Source organism: Oncorhynchus clarkii, chromosome 17, assembly GCF_045791955.1.
Source record: "Oncorhynchus clarkii lewisi isolate Uvic-CL-2024 chromosome 17, UVic_Ocla_1.0, whole genome shotgun sequence".
Lineage (NCBI taxonomy): Eukaryota > Metazoa > Chordata > Actinopteri > Salmoniformes > Salmonidae > Oncorhynchus > Oncorhynchus clarkii.
Genome location: NC_092163.1, coordinates 14100560 through 14117374, shown reverse-complemented (window position 1 = coordinate 14117374; position 16815 = coordinate 14100560). Strand labels below are relative to the sequence as shown.

The window sequence follows — 16815 nt, the reverse complement described above, 5'->3', positions numbered from 1 at the left end:
AGCTACTATTTTTATTTCTCAGCTGGTAATTGATTTGCGCTTCCCATTCGCCATTCAAGTGAATAGGCAACTAGGCAGGCAATAGCGTGTCACACACCACTTTGCAATGAGCGGAAGGTAGTTTGAAACCTGAACGTTTTACTACAGTACATATTATGAGGCATGTCTTACCTGGCTTCGAAGTAGCCTAGCCAAAATCCAACCAAACTTACAGGGAATTATTTTATAAAGACTTCCATATGCCATTGAAACCAGTAGCCTATTTCTCTCACGTTGTATTGGTTTTCAAATCAAATTTATTTCATTGTCCAGGAGCCAAATGCACAATCCTAGTCATATTAACAACCCATGCTAGTTGTTGCATCTTTATCTCCCTTCAAAATTTCTCATGAAACCGCTCGCATGTGCGTTGTGCTTTTGACAACTGTGTATTCCTGCTAATAGCATTATGAAACTAACATTTGCACGTATCCTACTGCCTTGTGCGGAGTGCTGCGCTTATAATGTGAAGACTAAATAATGTATCAACATTTTAAGCTAAATATTCTGATCAGTTGCATGAGCCTCATTTCTTTTTACACTTTTTGGGGATGTAGCCTAGGTCTTGTAGTTGTATGAATTTGAGATCTATCGTCCCACAACTGTCCCAGATTTTGTTTGGAATAGCTTACTTCTTTCACACAGAACGACAAGCTGTCCAATAGAATAGGTGCACTTTTCAACTATGGGGGATAGCAGATTGACATAGGCTAGTGATAATGCTGTTCATTACTCCTGTTGTTAGCTGAGGAAAAGCAAATGTGGCAGTTATTTTCAAATTGCGCATCGGAATTCTGTAAGAAGGACGCACGCCATTGCATCCTAGAGTTTCATGGTCTGTTGAGATGAATTACCATCATCTAAATGGGATTTCTGTCACTGTGGGTGGACTCCCTAATCAGGTTACGCACCCAATGCATATTGGTCCGGTAAATGTCTTAAATGTCCTGTAAATTAAAATGCTGCCTGTCAACGGCCTGCCACCATATATTACTAATGGAAACCCTGATACACTTACTGTATACAACCAACCAAATTGGCCCATTACTTGCTTTCTTTTGCAACCTGTCAGCATTGTATAGAAAATGGAATCTCATTGACAGACAATACACAAAGGGAACCTTCAAACTTCAAGGCAAGATTTAGACTTCCTTATAAAGTATAATCCTAGACCTTACACTCTTATGCTACTACAAACTGCTGTAAGACCATCGACTTATCATAGTCTGTCCTCCTTCCACAGATCACTAAGAAGCAGTGTTGCTGGAGTGGAGCTCTCCGTCTGGGCTTCACGGCTAAAGACCCGTCCCGTATCAACCCAGACAGCCTGCCCAAGTATGCCTGTCCTGACCTGGTCTCCCAGAGTGGCTTCTGGGCCAAGGCACTACCTGAGGAGTTCGCCAACGAAGGGAACGTCATCGCCTTCTGGGTGGACAAGAAGGGCCGGGTCTTCTATAGAATCAATGAGTCCAACCCGATGTTGTTCTTCAGTGGGGTGAGAACAGGAGAACCACTGTGGGCACTGATAGATGTCTATGGGTTGACCCGTGGAGTGCAACTGCTAGGTATGTTAAGAAAGCATGCATGCACACCTACACATACATCTCCATACCATTCCTCACTTCTAGCTTCTTGGTAAGGTGATGGACAAGGAGAGAATTAGGAGGTACGGTTATGGGATTTGGTGATCACCCATGCCTTTCGAGGATGTCTTTACGGTGAGCACCATGGTCATACAGAATGTAATGGTGCATTTTGTCCACTCCAAAGTCATATTAGGTATTTTAACATGTTTACCGACTGTAAACATAGTGTCTACGGACTGGGAATGAAATATATTTTCTTATGGTGGATGAGGTTAGTGATAGTTATTCTAACCTAATGTGAACCCCTCTAAGATCTTTACAAATGCTATCTATATATGACAAACATTTGGCCCTAGTATTTTTAGCACCACTATAGCACATGGGCTGCAAAATAACTGCCCTGCTGTGCATTATCGAGGCATGCAATGCAGCTTAACATACATACCATAGAGCTAGACATAGCATAGCCTAGTGTTAGCCAAGGCTTAGCATAAATACCATAGCGATAGACATAGCATGCGATAACCTAGCGTTAGCCAAGGCTTAGCATACATACCATAGCGATAGACATAGCATGCGATAACCTAGCGTTAGCCAAGGCTTTGATGTACCCAGGGCCTATGGCACACTGTGCATATTTCTGTTCTCTAGGGATTCAATGTGTCAATGTTGTCATCCCCCTTATGTTAAAAATAGACAAGGGGTTAGGTCACATGTTCCATAGATAGCCCATTTGATCCTAATTGCGAGCCGTGCCAATTGACAGGAGTACAGCGGTATCTCCTGTCTCGGGTAGCAGAGGGGTGGGATGTTTTGTGTTCACCGTGTGATGTGGGAGTCGTTTTATCTGAAGTCCCCCCCAGTCCCCCCGCACTCCTAGTCTTGACGGGAGGCAGCGATGACAAGTAGCGATAGAAACCTAGCTGTATTCCTCAACAGACTAGCATGGGACTCCAGGGAGTAGCAACGTTAGAGAACGCGGACGTAATTTGTTGGCCCAAAGTTCACATTGTCGTCTCGCATTACCGTGACGCCTCGCACTCTCTTCTATAAGTCACTTGGGGAGACCCCTGGCTTCTTGGTAAACCGTATGCTGCTCGGAGCGCTGTTACAATCGCTCTCTTCAGCCCTAGTTAAATCAACCCACAGCCTTTTACAGTCAGGCTATAGCCAGGGCAGCCTAGGGTACAGAGCTCCTATAGGTCCTCAGGGGGCCTTCTGACTAACATCTGCCCTCAACATACTGGTCACTTACATCTGAACTGTAATAGTCCTAAAATGTTCTTCCCTAGATTTTTTGGGGGACTTTGGGAAAAAGTGTATTGTCCTGCTTTAGCTTTCCACCTACATCCAGAATATATACATCACGTTAACAATTAAACCAGCATCCTCTTATCTCTCTGTATGCATAGACATGCAGCCGTCTAGTTATTGTTTTTCTGTACTGTAGGCCTATGCATTCTTATTTAGGTGCAGTAATCTCTTACTGATTTACATGGAACATTCTATGGTCGCCTTATTATGGTTTTGTGAAATTTCACATGTAACAGGAATGAACATGGGGCTTATATTTGTTTCCACCTACCACACACAAACCTCCAGGCTGCCTTCACTTCATATTCCCTATCAGAGGTGGTATCTGTCAGACCAAATCACTTTTTTTCCAAGCCTGCCACACGCATTATGTTACATATTCTATTCATTTAACTTAATGACTCCACTGCACTGTACATGCGCCAGGACACGTCTGTTTTGCTGCTACTGTAAAGTCTAACACAAAACTGTGAGCTATTTTAAAACCCATAATTACACACGGTCTCTCACACACACACACACACACACACACACACACACACACACACACACACACACACACACACACACAGAAACCGTAATTTACTATCTTAGCACCAAAGTGAACACACGTGCCTACTTCTAAAAACAAAGTGTATTTTGTCCTTTGATAACATCGGTTAAAGTCCCAAGGGTTGTGTTGAGGTCAGCACAGAAGGTTAGGATGACAGGATGACAGCAACAACTTCGAGGCCTCCGATTGGGTGATGCATGATAGGTCCCTCTGTAGGTATTGTGTGATAGGCCCCCTGCAAGAGATGCCTTCCAGACACATTTTAGGGGTTATTACACATGGCTTAGTGTGATGTAGTGTTTTCCACACCTCCAGTTGGGTGATGAGCGTAGTTTAAGATCCAAGTTGTAGCTAATGAAACCCAGACAGGCAGAATTATGGGATAAATAAATCTAGCTGCTCTGGTGTTGGCAGCTTCATTCCTCATACCCACACAGGCACACACCTTCTACGACGACCAAGAGAATGGCGATGCACTGCACTTCACTGCCTGCCTGTCTCTTTTTTAACTATCTCTTCTTAACTCTCTTCTTAGCTATCTTCTCTGTCTATCTCTTCTTAACTATCTCTTCTTAACTGCCTTAACTACATACCAACAGCACTAACATTTAAATGACTTCAAACGTGATACATTATCAGTCCTGTAGTGACTCCATGTCTTTCGTGTGCATCATGACCAATAAACAAACAAAGTTGACGAGAACATTGAACTTAACCTCTTGAAACTCTGGGGGCGCTATTTCATTTTTGGATGAAAAATGTTCCCGTTTTAAACAAGATATTTTGTCACGAAAAGATGCTCGACTATGCATATAATTCACAGCTTTGGAAAGAAAACACTCTGACGTTTCCAAAACTGCAAAGATATTATCTGTGAGTGCCACAGAACTGATGCTACAGGCGAAACCAATATGAAATGCCCCAGATTTTGGAGGCGCTGTGTTCCAATGTCTCCTTATATGGCTGTGAATGCGCAAGGAATGAGCCTACACTTTCTGTTATTTCCCCTTGGTGTTTGCAGCATTGTGACGTATTTGTAGGCATATCATTGGAAGATTGGCCATAAGAGACTACATTTACCAGGTGTCCGCCCGGTGTCCTTTGTCGAAATTGGTGCGTAATCTTCAGCTGCAAGCATTCCTCCATGGGATTCAGAGGAGAAAGCAGACTTCCACGAACCATATATCATCGAAGAGAAATGTGTAAAACACCTTGAGGATTAATTCTAAACAACGTTTGCCATGTTTCAATCGATATTATGGAGTTAATTTGGAAAAAAGTTTAGCGTTTTGATGACTGAATTTTCGTTTTTTATTTTTATTTTTTATTTTTTTCGGTTTTGAACAAAACGGAGCGATTTCTCATACACAAATAATATTTTTGGAAAAACTGAACATTTGCTATCTAACTGAGAGTCTCCTCATTGAAAACATCCGAAGTTCTTTAAAGGTAAATTATTTTATTTGAATGCTTTTCTTGTTTTTGTGAAAATGTTGCCCGCTAAATGCTACGCTAGCTATCAATACTGTTACACAAATGCTTCTTTTGCTATGGTTGAAAAGCATATTTTGAAAATCTGAGATGACAGTGTTGTTAACAAAAGGCTAAGCTTGAGAGCTAGCATATTTATTTCATTTCATTTGCGATTTTCATGAATAGTTAACGTCGCGTTATGGTAATGAGCTTGAGGCTGTATTCACAATCCCGGATCCGGGATGGCTAGTATCAACAACACCCGTCCTGCCTGTCACATTCTGTTAAAGGCCCCCAAAGCACACACATCCCTGGGTCGCTCCTCTTTTCAGTTCGCTGCAGCTAGCGACTGGAACGAGCTGCAAAAAACACTCAAACTGGACCGTTTTATCTCCATCTCTTCATTCCAAGACTCAATCATGGACACTCTTACTGACAGTTGTGGCTGCTTCGTGTGATGTATTGTTGTCTCTACCTTCTTGGCCTTTGTGTTGTTGTCTGTGCCCAATAATGTTTTTTACAATGTTTTGTGCTGCTACCTTGTTGTGTTGCTACCATGTTGTTGTCATGTTGTGTTGCTACCATGCTGTGTTTTCATGTGTTGCTGCCATGCTATGTTGTTGTCTTAGGTCTCTCTTTGTGTAGTGTTGTGGTGTCTCTCTTGTCGTGATGTGTGCTTTTGTCCTATATTTTTACTTTTATTCCCAGCCCCCGTCCCCGCAGGAGGCCTTTTGCCTTTCGTTAGGCCGTCATTGTAAATAAGAATTTGTTCTTAACTGACTTGCCTAGTTAAATAAAGGTTCACTTGAAAAATGTAATAAAATGAACGTGTACTTGGTCGTTCCACGAAATTAGTGCCTTTTGCTTCCATTTGATGTGTTAAGTAGAAAGGATGCACCAATATTGAATTTCACTCACCATCACCATTTAAATGCTGTCACTAACCACGCTTCCATCCAACCATTTCATACAGATAAATGACCTGATGCATGAAACAAGTGGGATAAATAACCGGGCTGATGGAAACATGAAATGCTGGTTTAATTTTATAAATGCAGAAAGGTAAATTGTTCGTTCAACATGGTGGGATCTTTTTGTGTCTGTAAAGTTAATTATGCGAGAAATGGCGGTGGAAACGACTTCATGCGCAAATATTGACATATTAACCATCATATAGAAGTAAACTTGGGAGTCGCGCGATGATATGTTGTGCGGTCCTCCCACTACGACTCGGGAAAGCATGCAGTTTATTAGGCTGCAGATGAAATAAGTTACGATGAACTTCACAGGATGGTGAAAGTGCAAGGTGAGGAGCTTGATGCTCCTTTCCAATAAATACAGAGTGTCTTATTCTGGTAACTTGATGCCCTTTGACAAATATAAATAATATTGCTCTTTATCCATAATAATCTCATCATGTAGCCCACCCGTACTGTATCTGCAAGCTGTTGGCTAGAGGAGCACATGTGTCAAGTCCAGAGTGGGCACATTTTCTATATAACGCAGCAGTTTTTGTGACAGAACCATCAGTAGAGTTGAAAGGGGCGATGGAAACCCATTTAACTTCTTTGGTACATTGGAATTTAATGAGAAAGGTTATTTTCATGTGCACGACGTCATCACACACAGCCTTTAATCCGCAACAAGTCAGTTTGATGGAAACACATCTCTGGTGGGAAAATGAGATGGGAACCTAGCTACTGCCAATGTTTCGGCTTGGTGGCCAAACACATGATCTGCATTGATCAATATGTAAAGGGTAATATAGGAAGCCAAATGATTAAACACTTTGGCCAACCTGTAGCTTAGACGTCAAGGCCATCATTTCTGGAACACTGTCAGTCATTACATGCATTTTAGTAAGCCCTAGACTTTTTCCACATTTTTGTTCTGTCACAGCCTTTTTTTTGTCACTAGACTACACACAATAGCCCATCATGTCAAAGTGGAATTATGTTTTTCTAAATGTTTACAAATGAATCAAAAATGGAAGGTCAATAAGTATTCTACCCCTTTGTTATGGAAAGCCTAAATAAGTACACATTTGCTTAACAAATCACATAAGAAGTTGTATCCGCTCACTTTGTGTGCAAGAATATTGTTCAACATGATTTTTGAATGACTACCTCCTCTCTGTAAGGTCCCTCAGTCGAGCAGTGAATTTAAAACACAGATTCAACCACAAAGGCCAGGGAGGTTTTCCAATGCCTCACAAAGAAGGGCATCTATTGGTAGATGGGTATACATAAATAAAAAGCAGACGTTGAATATCCCTTTGATTACACTTTGGATGCTGTATCAATACTCCCAGTCACTACAAAGAAACAGGCGTCCTTACTTTCTCAGTTGCCGGAGAGGAAGGAAACTGCTCAGGGATTTCACCATGAGGCCAATGGTGACTTTAAAACAGTGACAGAGTTTAATGGCTGTGATAGGAGAAGCTGTAGGATGAATCAACAACATTGTAGTTACTTCACAATACTAACCTAATTCACAGGGTGAAAAGAAGGAAGCCTGTACATAATAAAAACATTCCAAAACATGCATCCTGTTCGTAATAAGACACTAAAGTAAAACTGCTCAAATATTGGCAAAGAAATCAACTTTATGTCCTGAATACAAAGCTTTATTTTTGGGGCAAATCCAACACAACACTGAGTACCTCTTTTCATATTTTCAAGCATGGTGATGGCTGCATCATGTTATGGGTATGCTTGTCATCGGCAAGGACTAGGGAGATGTTTATGGCAAAATGAAACAGAATAGAGCTAAACACAAAAAAAGACAATTAAATACATTTTAATCCTACTTTGTAACACAACTAAATGTGGAAAAAATCAAGGGGTGTGAATACTTTCTGAAGGCACTGTATATGCATTTTGAATCATTAAATGCATTTTTAGCAAATGTACATGTATTTGAAATACATTTTGTATTGGGGTCAGCACAGAACAATAGTCTTAAAGCCTCTGATTGGGTGACTAATGAACAGACCCTCGGTAGGTATCGTGTGATAGGCCCCCAGCAGGTGATGCCTTCCAGACAAATTTTTGGGGATATTATTACACATGGAGGAGTGTGATTGAGTGTTTTCCACCCCTACAGTTGGATGATGAGTGTAGTTTAAGATCCCAGCTCTAGCTAATGAAACCCAGACAGGCAGAATTATGGGCTAGATAAATCTAGCTACTCTGAGAGTGACAGCTTCATTCCACACACACGTGGATTGAGAGAGAGAGAGAGAGACACACACACACACACACACACACACACACACACACACACACACACACACACACACACACACACACACACCGTCAATGACGACCATAGAAATTGAGATTCGCTTGCCTGCCTGGCTGTCAATCTATCCTCTCTCTTAACTGCCTTCTGCTTTTTGGCACCATTAAGCTCACCTTCCCCGGCAATATTTGTAGCCATAAACAAGTCCATATCTTTATGGCGCTGGTATTTGGGAAAGGTGATAGCGTGACACTTCCTGCCAGAGCCTCCTAGGTAGGAACTGATCCTACACTGTTAAAATGAAGTGCTTTGTAACACTGAGCTTGCGACCATCTTGAAGGAGACGAAACCTTAACAGTGCAGGAGTATTGAATCAGATTATCTTGAGATGTTTTGAAATATTTCATGGTGTGTTGTAACACCACTATATCAAGCGTTGTGCAACACCTTGGAGTGTCTTATTGTTTAACTTTGTTTATGTATTTGAAAATGTGCCATTTTATAAAATGTTGGCTGGCATTGTCGGACACAGTGTGTAGACCACCAGACCCAACTGAAGGTTGAACTGCACGAATTGAGGATTCTACCTTTGCCTTCTTTCATTAAAGGGGCGGCAGGGTAGCCTAGTGGTTAGAGCGTTGAACTAGTAACCAAAAGGTTGCAAGTTCGAATCCCCGAGCTGACAAGGTACAAATCTGTCTTAACTGACTTGCCTAGTTAAATAAAGGTAAAATAAATAAATAAACAGTAATGAATGTGGGAATGGGGTGCAGTCCTCATTGAAAATCATTTTGCCTGACTGTTTTCAAAACTGTTCGTCATGATCCATTACACCTCATGGCACAACGAGCTTAACACAGAGTTTCCTTTCTACAAACATTCATACAATGTTGTGTGGGAGAAAAAAAAAATCACAAAGTTTGAATTACCCACAATCCTCTTTAAACAGAGTCAAGTGGAGAGATAGGAAATGCAAGGTGATTCAAACCAAAGACTTCCAATGAGTTCAATCACTCAATGTTCTCTTTCTTTGGTTATCCTCATAAAATACACTTACATTTTCAACAACATTTACAACGTTACACAATTAATAAATCATTGAAACGGCTTGCATGCATTTTGACACTTTATGGCGACAGTTCTGAAATGACAGAGGGGATAGAGATGAGTGGGAGAAACAGATTGAAGGGTTGGAGCGGGTCATTTAACCCTGGTCTTTGGTGGGGAGAGGAGTGACTTGGCAAGGTGTGTTACCACTAGATCATTTCAATTCACCCCAGAATAATTTCTTACAGTGTGGCTGTGTGGTTGAGCGGGTAAAATGTCCAACGGAATGTACCATCTTACTGCCTGTCCCTTTTCCAAGCTGACTAAATAACAATAATTCTCCATAGTCTCTTATCATCGATAAATATTTAAGCTATAAACCACTTGCATTTATAAACCATTGATTTTATGAGAAACACAGTTTTTGTGTTTTGATGCTGCCTTTAAGAGAGTGTTGTTTTCACAACACTCTCTTAAAATCACCAATATTCAGGTGATTAACCACTTTGGGTGTTTCAGAGTACTGCATTTCAGTTTTAAAGCACATTCTGTGTATTAAAACACTTACATTGGGATTACATTCAAACACCCTCCAAACACCAGATCTCAGCTTATGTGCCCAACTTTTCATGGTCTTGTTACACAATCATGGTGTTTTGAGACTTTCTATTTTTACAGTGCAAGTAGGAACTGATTTACTGTTTTAGGCCTTTTAAAGCCACAATATGTAACTTTTTGGGCGATCCGACCAAATTCACATAGAAATGTGAGTTATAGATCTCTCATTCCCTTTGAAAGCATGTCTAGAAGATGTAGATCTGTTCTATGTGTGCTGTTTCTATGCTTCCTGTTCTGAAGTTTCGTTTTTTGCATTTTTTACTTTTGGTTTTGTACATCAGCTACGAACAGATGAAAATACAATATTTTTGGTTATGGAAAATATATTTCACAGCGGTTTAGATGGTACCATGATTCTCTACACAATGACTGCTTGTTTTGTCATAAACTGAAATTAGGCAAACTATTCGAATTTTAGCAACCATGAATTGGCCATTTCTGCAGAGTGGATCTTTAACTGGGCAAATGCAATATCTTCTGTGTTGGGGCAGAATAATAAGCCTGATGCCCCTCAGAGGCTTTACGGTAAAAAGGTTGTTTCATAAATATAAATGGAGCTCCGGTGCTTCATGGCTGTCTGTCACATACCATTCACGTTTGCAATGTTTATGCACGTACAGGCGCAGAGGCATACAAGTATGAACACACACACACACACACACACACACACACACACACACACACACACACACACACACACACACACACACACACACACACACACACACACACACACACACACACACTTGAAGTGCAGTAAGTACTGTACAGTCTTTCACTATGCGTCAACATAAACACACTGTATGAATTATAGAATTTCTCTATGGAACACAACATAAACATACTGTATGAATGATAGAATATCTCAAAGTAACACAGTTCTCAATGATCTCAACGATTGACAGGTCAGCCTAACCTCTCTCTCTCTCTCTCTCTCTCTCTTTCTCCATCTCTCTCTCTCTGTCTGTTTTTCTTCATCTCTCACTCTGGTAGAAAATCAGAAGGTAATAAACTTTTCAAAGGAAGGGAACATTCTGTTACTTTTCAAATGGCCCTGAAAAAATGTTCAAAGTGTGTGAGTGTGTGTGTTTTCATACTCGATCACATTCAAAAGCCGAGCTGCTCTGCTCCTTGACCTGTTTAAAAGTTTTCGATACAAGTAGATTTTACTTTCTCCCATTTTGGCTCAATGTATTGTTTATACTGTAGGGCAAATCACCAGTGATTGCGGAATGTGCTCTTTTCTAAAGATGTCGACAGGGGCAACAGAAAAAAAAGAGCCCAATGTTTTGACACGGGGGAACACAAGCTGTGAAAGCTTGACGGATGAGGTCGTGAGAAAATGGGTGCTTTTGTTTATGTCTTTCGCGAATGTGTCGGAGAAATGTTGCTTATCTCTGACAAGGTGTCACAATGTCTATAAGGTTGTCCGAACCTTGTAGTGTGTGTGTGTGTGTGTGTGTGTGTGTGTGTGTGTGTGTGTGTGTGTGTGTGTGTGTGTGTGTGTGTGTGTGTGTGTGTGTGTGTGTGTGTGTGTGTGTGTGTGTGTGTGTGTGTGCGTGTGCCAGCATTAGGACAGGTGTGAAGAATGAAAATATGCCAGGTCTGATACGGGAACATATTCAAGTCTTTCATATTGCTCTGTTGTCTAGTTGACAGCAGGTTAGAAACCTGACGTCTCTTCATGGTTATACAGCACCTTTCATATTGCTCTGTTGTCTAGTTGACAGCAGGTTAGGAACCTGATGTCTCTTCATGGTTATACAGCACCTTTCATATTGCTCTGTTGTCTAGTTGACAGCAGGTTAGAAACCTGATGTCTCTTCATGGTTATACAGCACCTTTCATATTGCTCTGTTGTCTAGTTAGAAACCTGATGTCTCTTCATGGTTATACAGCACCTTTCATATTGCTCTGTTGTCTAGTTGACAGCAGGTTAGGAACCTGATGTCTCTTCATGGTTATACAGCACCTTTCATATTGCTCTGTTGTCTAGTTGACAGCAGGTTAGGAACCTGATGTCTCTTCATGGTTATACAGAACCTTTCACGTATGATTTGTTGTGCTGAGGTATCAAATCAAATTTGATTGGTCACATATACGTGTTTAGCAGATGTTAATGCGAGTCTAGCGAAATGCTTGTGCTTCTAGTTCCGACAGTGCATTGATATCTAACAATTAATATCTAACAATTTCACAACATATAACCAAAATACAAGTAAATCTAAGAAAGGAATGGATTAAGAGTACAGTTGAAGTCGGAAGTTTACATTCACTTAGGTTTCAGTCATTAAAACTCATTTTTCAACCACTCCACACATTTCTTGAAAACAAACTTTAGTTTTGGCAAGTTGGTTAAGACATCTACTTTGTGCATGACACAAGACATTTTTCAAACAATTGTTTACAGACATATTATTGAACTTATAATTCACTGTATCACAATTCTGGTGGGTCAAAAGTTTACATACACTAAGTTGACTGTGCCTATAAACAACTTGGAAAATTCCAGAAAATGATATAATGGCTTTAGAAGCTTCTGATTGGCTAATTGACATCATTTGAGTCAATTGAAGGTGTACCTGTGAATGTATTTCAAGGCCTACCTTCAAACTGCCTCTTTCCTTGACATCATGGGAAAATCGAAATAAATCAGCCAAGACTACAGAAAAAAATTGTAGACCTCCACAAGTCTGGTTCATCCTTGGGAGCAATTTCCAAATGCCTGAAGGTACCACGTTCATCTGTACAAACAATAGTACACAAGTATAAACACCATGGGACCATGCAGCCGTCATACCGCTCAGGAAGGAGACGCGTTCTGTCTCCAAGAGATGAACGTACTTCAGTGCGAAAAGTGCATATCAATCCCTGAGCAACAGTAAATGACCTTGTGAAGATGCTGAAGGAAACAGGTACAAAGTATCTACATCCACAGTAAAACAAGTCTTATATCGCCAAAACCTGAAAGGGCGATCAGCAAGGAAGAAGCCACTGCTCCAAAATCACCATAAAAAAAAGAAAGCCAGACTACGGTTTTCAACTTGCACATGGGGACAAAGAATGTACTTTTTTGAGAAATGTCCTCTGGTCTGATGAAACAAAAATAGAACTGTTTGGTCATAATAACCATCGTTATGTTTGGAGGAAAAAGGGAGAGGCTTGCAAGCCAAAGAACACCATCCCAGCTATGAAGCATGGGGGTGGCAGCATCATGTTGTGGCAGTGCTTTGCTGCAGAAGGGACTGGTGCACTTCACAAAATAGATGGCATCATGAGGAAAGAAAATTATGTGGATATATTGAAGCAACATCTCAGTCATCTTCAGTCAGGAAGTTAAAGCTTGGTCGCAAATGGGTCTTCCAAATGGAGAATGACCTGTGACCAGAATGACACTGTGTTAACAACCCTCCAGGCAAGCTTCAATGCCATACAACTCTCCTTCCGTGGCCTCCAATTGCTCTTAAATACAAGTAAAACTAAATGCATGCTCTTCAACCGATCGCTACCTGCACCTACCCGCCTGTCCAACATCACTACTCTGGACGGCTCTGACTTAGAATACGTGGACAACTACAAATACTTAGGTGTCTGGTTAGACTGTAAACTCTCCTTCCAGACCCATATCAAACATCTCCAATCCAAAGTTAAATCTAGAATTGGCTTCCTATTTCGCAACAAAGCATCCTTCACTCATGCTGCCAAACATACCCTTGTAAAACTGACCATCCTACCAATCCTCGACTTTGGCGATGTCATTTACAAAATAGCCTCCAATACCCTACTCAACAAATTGGATGCAGTCTATCACAGTGCAATCCGTTTTGTCACCAAAGCCCCATATACTACCCACCATTGCGACCTGTACGCTCTCGTTGGCTGGCCCTCGCTTCATACTCGTCGCCAAACCCACTGGCTCCATGTCATCTACAAGACCCTGCTAGGTAAAGTCCCCCCTTATCTCAGCTCGCTGGTCACCATAGCATCTCCCACCTGTAGCACACGCTCCAGCAGGTATATCTCTCTAGTCACCCCCAAAACCAATTCTTTCTTTGGCCGCCTCTCTTTCCAGTTCTCTGCTGCCAATGACTGGAACGAACTACAAAAATCTCTGAAACTGGAAACACTTATCTCCCTCACTAGCTTTAAGCACCAACTGTCAGAGCAGCTCACAGATTACTGCACCTGTACATAGCCCACCTATAATTTAGCCCTATCAACTACCTCTTTCCCAACTGTATTTAATTAATTTATTTATTTTGCTCCTTTGCACCCCATTATTTTTATTTCTACTTTGCACATTCTTCCATTGCAAAACAACCATTCCAGTGTTTTACTTGCTATATTGTATTTACCTTGCCACCAAGGCCTTTTTTGCCTTTACCTCCCTTCTCACCTCATTTGCTCACATTGTATATAGACTTGTTTATACTTTATTATTGACTGTATGTTTGTTTTACTCCATGTGTAACTCTGTGTTGTTGTATCTGTCGAACTGCTTTGCTTTATCTTGGCCAGGTCGCAATTGTAAATGAGAACTTGTTCTCAACTTGCCTATCTGGTTAAATAAAGGTGAAATAAATAAATAAATAAAAAATACTTCCAAAGTTGTGGCAAAAATGGCTTAAGGACAACAAAGTCAAGGTATTGGAGTGGCCATCACAAAGCCCTGACCTCAATCAATAAGAAAATTGTGGGCAGAACTGAAAAAGCGTGTGCGAGCAAGGAGGCCTACAAACCTGACTCAAGTTGCACTAGCTCTGTCAGGAGGAATGGGCCAAAATTCACACAACTTATTGTTGGAAGCTTGTGGAAGGCTACCTGAAATGTTTGACCCAAGTTAAACCATTTAAAGGCAATGCTACCAAATACTAATTGAGTGTCTGTAAACTTCTGACCCACTGGGAATGTGATGAAAGAAATAAAAGCTGAAATAAATAATTCTCTCTACTATTATTATGACATTTCACATTCTTAAAAAAAAGTGGTGATCCTAACTGACCTAAGACAGGGAATATTTACTAGGATTAAATGTCAGGAATTGTGAAAAACTGAGTGTAAATGTATTTGGCAAAGGTGTATGTACACTTCTGACTTCAACTGCATGTCAGAGCGGCATTGGACTAAGATACAGTGGCATAGTATAGAGTACAGTATATACATATGAGATGGGTGATTCAATTATTTACACACAATTAAAGTTACTAAGATACCGTACAATAGTATAGAGTACAGTTTACACATATGAGTGACATGCCATGATATCTTGTTATGGACGTCACAACAAAACACAAGGCTTGTCTGGTCGAATTTAGCACTCAATACACTGAAGTCAGACGATGTATGATATATAGACTTGTCCTTATCTATAAATCCAATAAGCCAGAACTTTTATATACAGTACAGATCATTTCAGACATCACAGACAAACAGAGTGTCAGGTATGCGTAAAATGGCTGTAAGGGAGTCAGGTGCAGGAGAGCAGATATTGGGTAGCCAACGGAGCCTTTTATTAGGGCAAACCAAAAGCACACGGCAAAGTGAACACAAAGGAGGAACAGACGCTCTACCCGCGGGCGGGTGGTCGACGACTGCCGGAAGCTGCGGGTGAATTCTGGGTGAATTCATCCAACGCCGCATCTCCTTCTCCCCACACAGCGTTGGCCAACTCCAGAGCTCTCCCCGAGAGGCACGAGACGAGGGCGGACACCCTCTCCCTTCCCGAAGGAGCTGGATAAACGGTGCCCAGGTAGAGGTCCAGCTGTAGTAGGAAGCCTTGGCACCGTGCCGCCGTCCCATCATGCTCTCCGGGAAGGGCGAGACGCATCCCACAGGAGCCGGGTACAGGAGGGACGGGGTAGTGATGGAGGAGGTACTGGACGACCTCCCTGTCTCTCCCAGTGATCCCTCGTCTGACAGACGCAGTCCATGGCGGTGCCGAGATGGTGAATCAACGCCGTGTGTTCCTGGACGTGCTCCTCGACTCCGCTACCATAGGTACCTGCTCCTGCTGACTCCACAATGGGTGTGGTATTCTGTCAGGTATGCGTAAAATGGCTGTAAGGGAGTCAGGTGCAGGAGAGCAGATATTGGGTAGCCAACGGAGCTTTTTATTAGGGAAAACCAAAAGCACAGGGCAAAGTGAACGCGAAATAACAATACGGGTTAACATAACCCAGCGCAACAGACTAACGTGCGCATAACACGAAACAGAATAAACAATACCACACAAAGACATGAGGGAAACAGAGGGTTAAATACACAACACATAATTAAGGAATATGAGAACCAGGTGTGTGGGAAAACAAGACAAATGGAAAATGAAAAATGGATCGGCGATGGCTAGAAGACCGGCGACGTCGACCGCCGAGCACCGCCCCAACAAGGAGAGACATCGACTTCGGCAGAAGTCGTGACATAGAGGCTCTTGCAGTGTAGTTCACTGTGTCCCTGTTTGGAGTTAACACAATTTAAACCTTTGTGACCAGCTGTAGAGAATTACTCTATTAACGTAGGTGTTAATGACATATGAGATCTGGATGGAACCAGTCTGCTTGGGCTGGGTTTTGCTGGCTAGTACCACGATGCATATGTGATATGTCGTGGTGCAGCTGTGTAGTGGCACAAACTAATGATTAGTAGGAGAGCTGGAAGGAGGGAGTGAGAGAAAGACGGAGAGAGGAAGGGACAGAGAATGATGGGAGGAGTGAAAACGTGGGGGAGTGAGGGAGACAGTGTGAGAGAGGGAGAAGGATAGAGAGCGGGAGAGAGAGAATGAATGAGTGGGAGGCATTAACATAGAAGAGCATTCATCAAAGCAAGCTAATTCACTATTTTGCTTTACTCTCACTACAAACTCACAATGTTTACACTTACTTTTACCCTAAGGATACTGAGTGAATAACTATCTAGAGATGTCGGATCTTAATTTGAGACAATTTG

The 16815-nt window shown here is 41.6% G+C and overlaps 1 protein-coding gene across 1 annotated transcript in view; it reads left to right on the top strand.

The window, feature by feature from the left end:
* The window catches only part of LOC139370316 (E3 ubiquitin-protein ligase NEURL1-like), a 63914-nt gene that overhangs the window by 19157 nt on the left and 27942 nt on the right, over positions 1–16815 (top strand). Inside the window, exon 3 of the mRNA XM_071109720.1 lies at positions 1283–1604. Within this exon, the coding sequence (XP_070965821.1) occupies positions 1283–1604 (322 nt within the window). The remainder of the gene's footprint in view (positions 1–1282; positions 1605–16815) is intronic.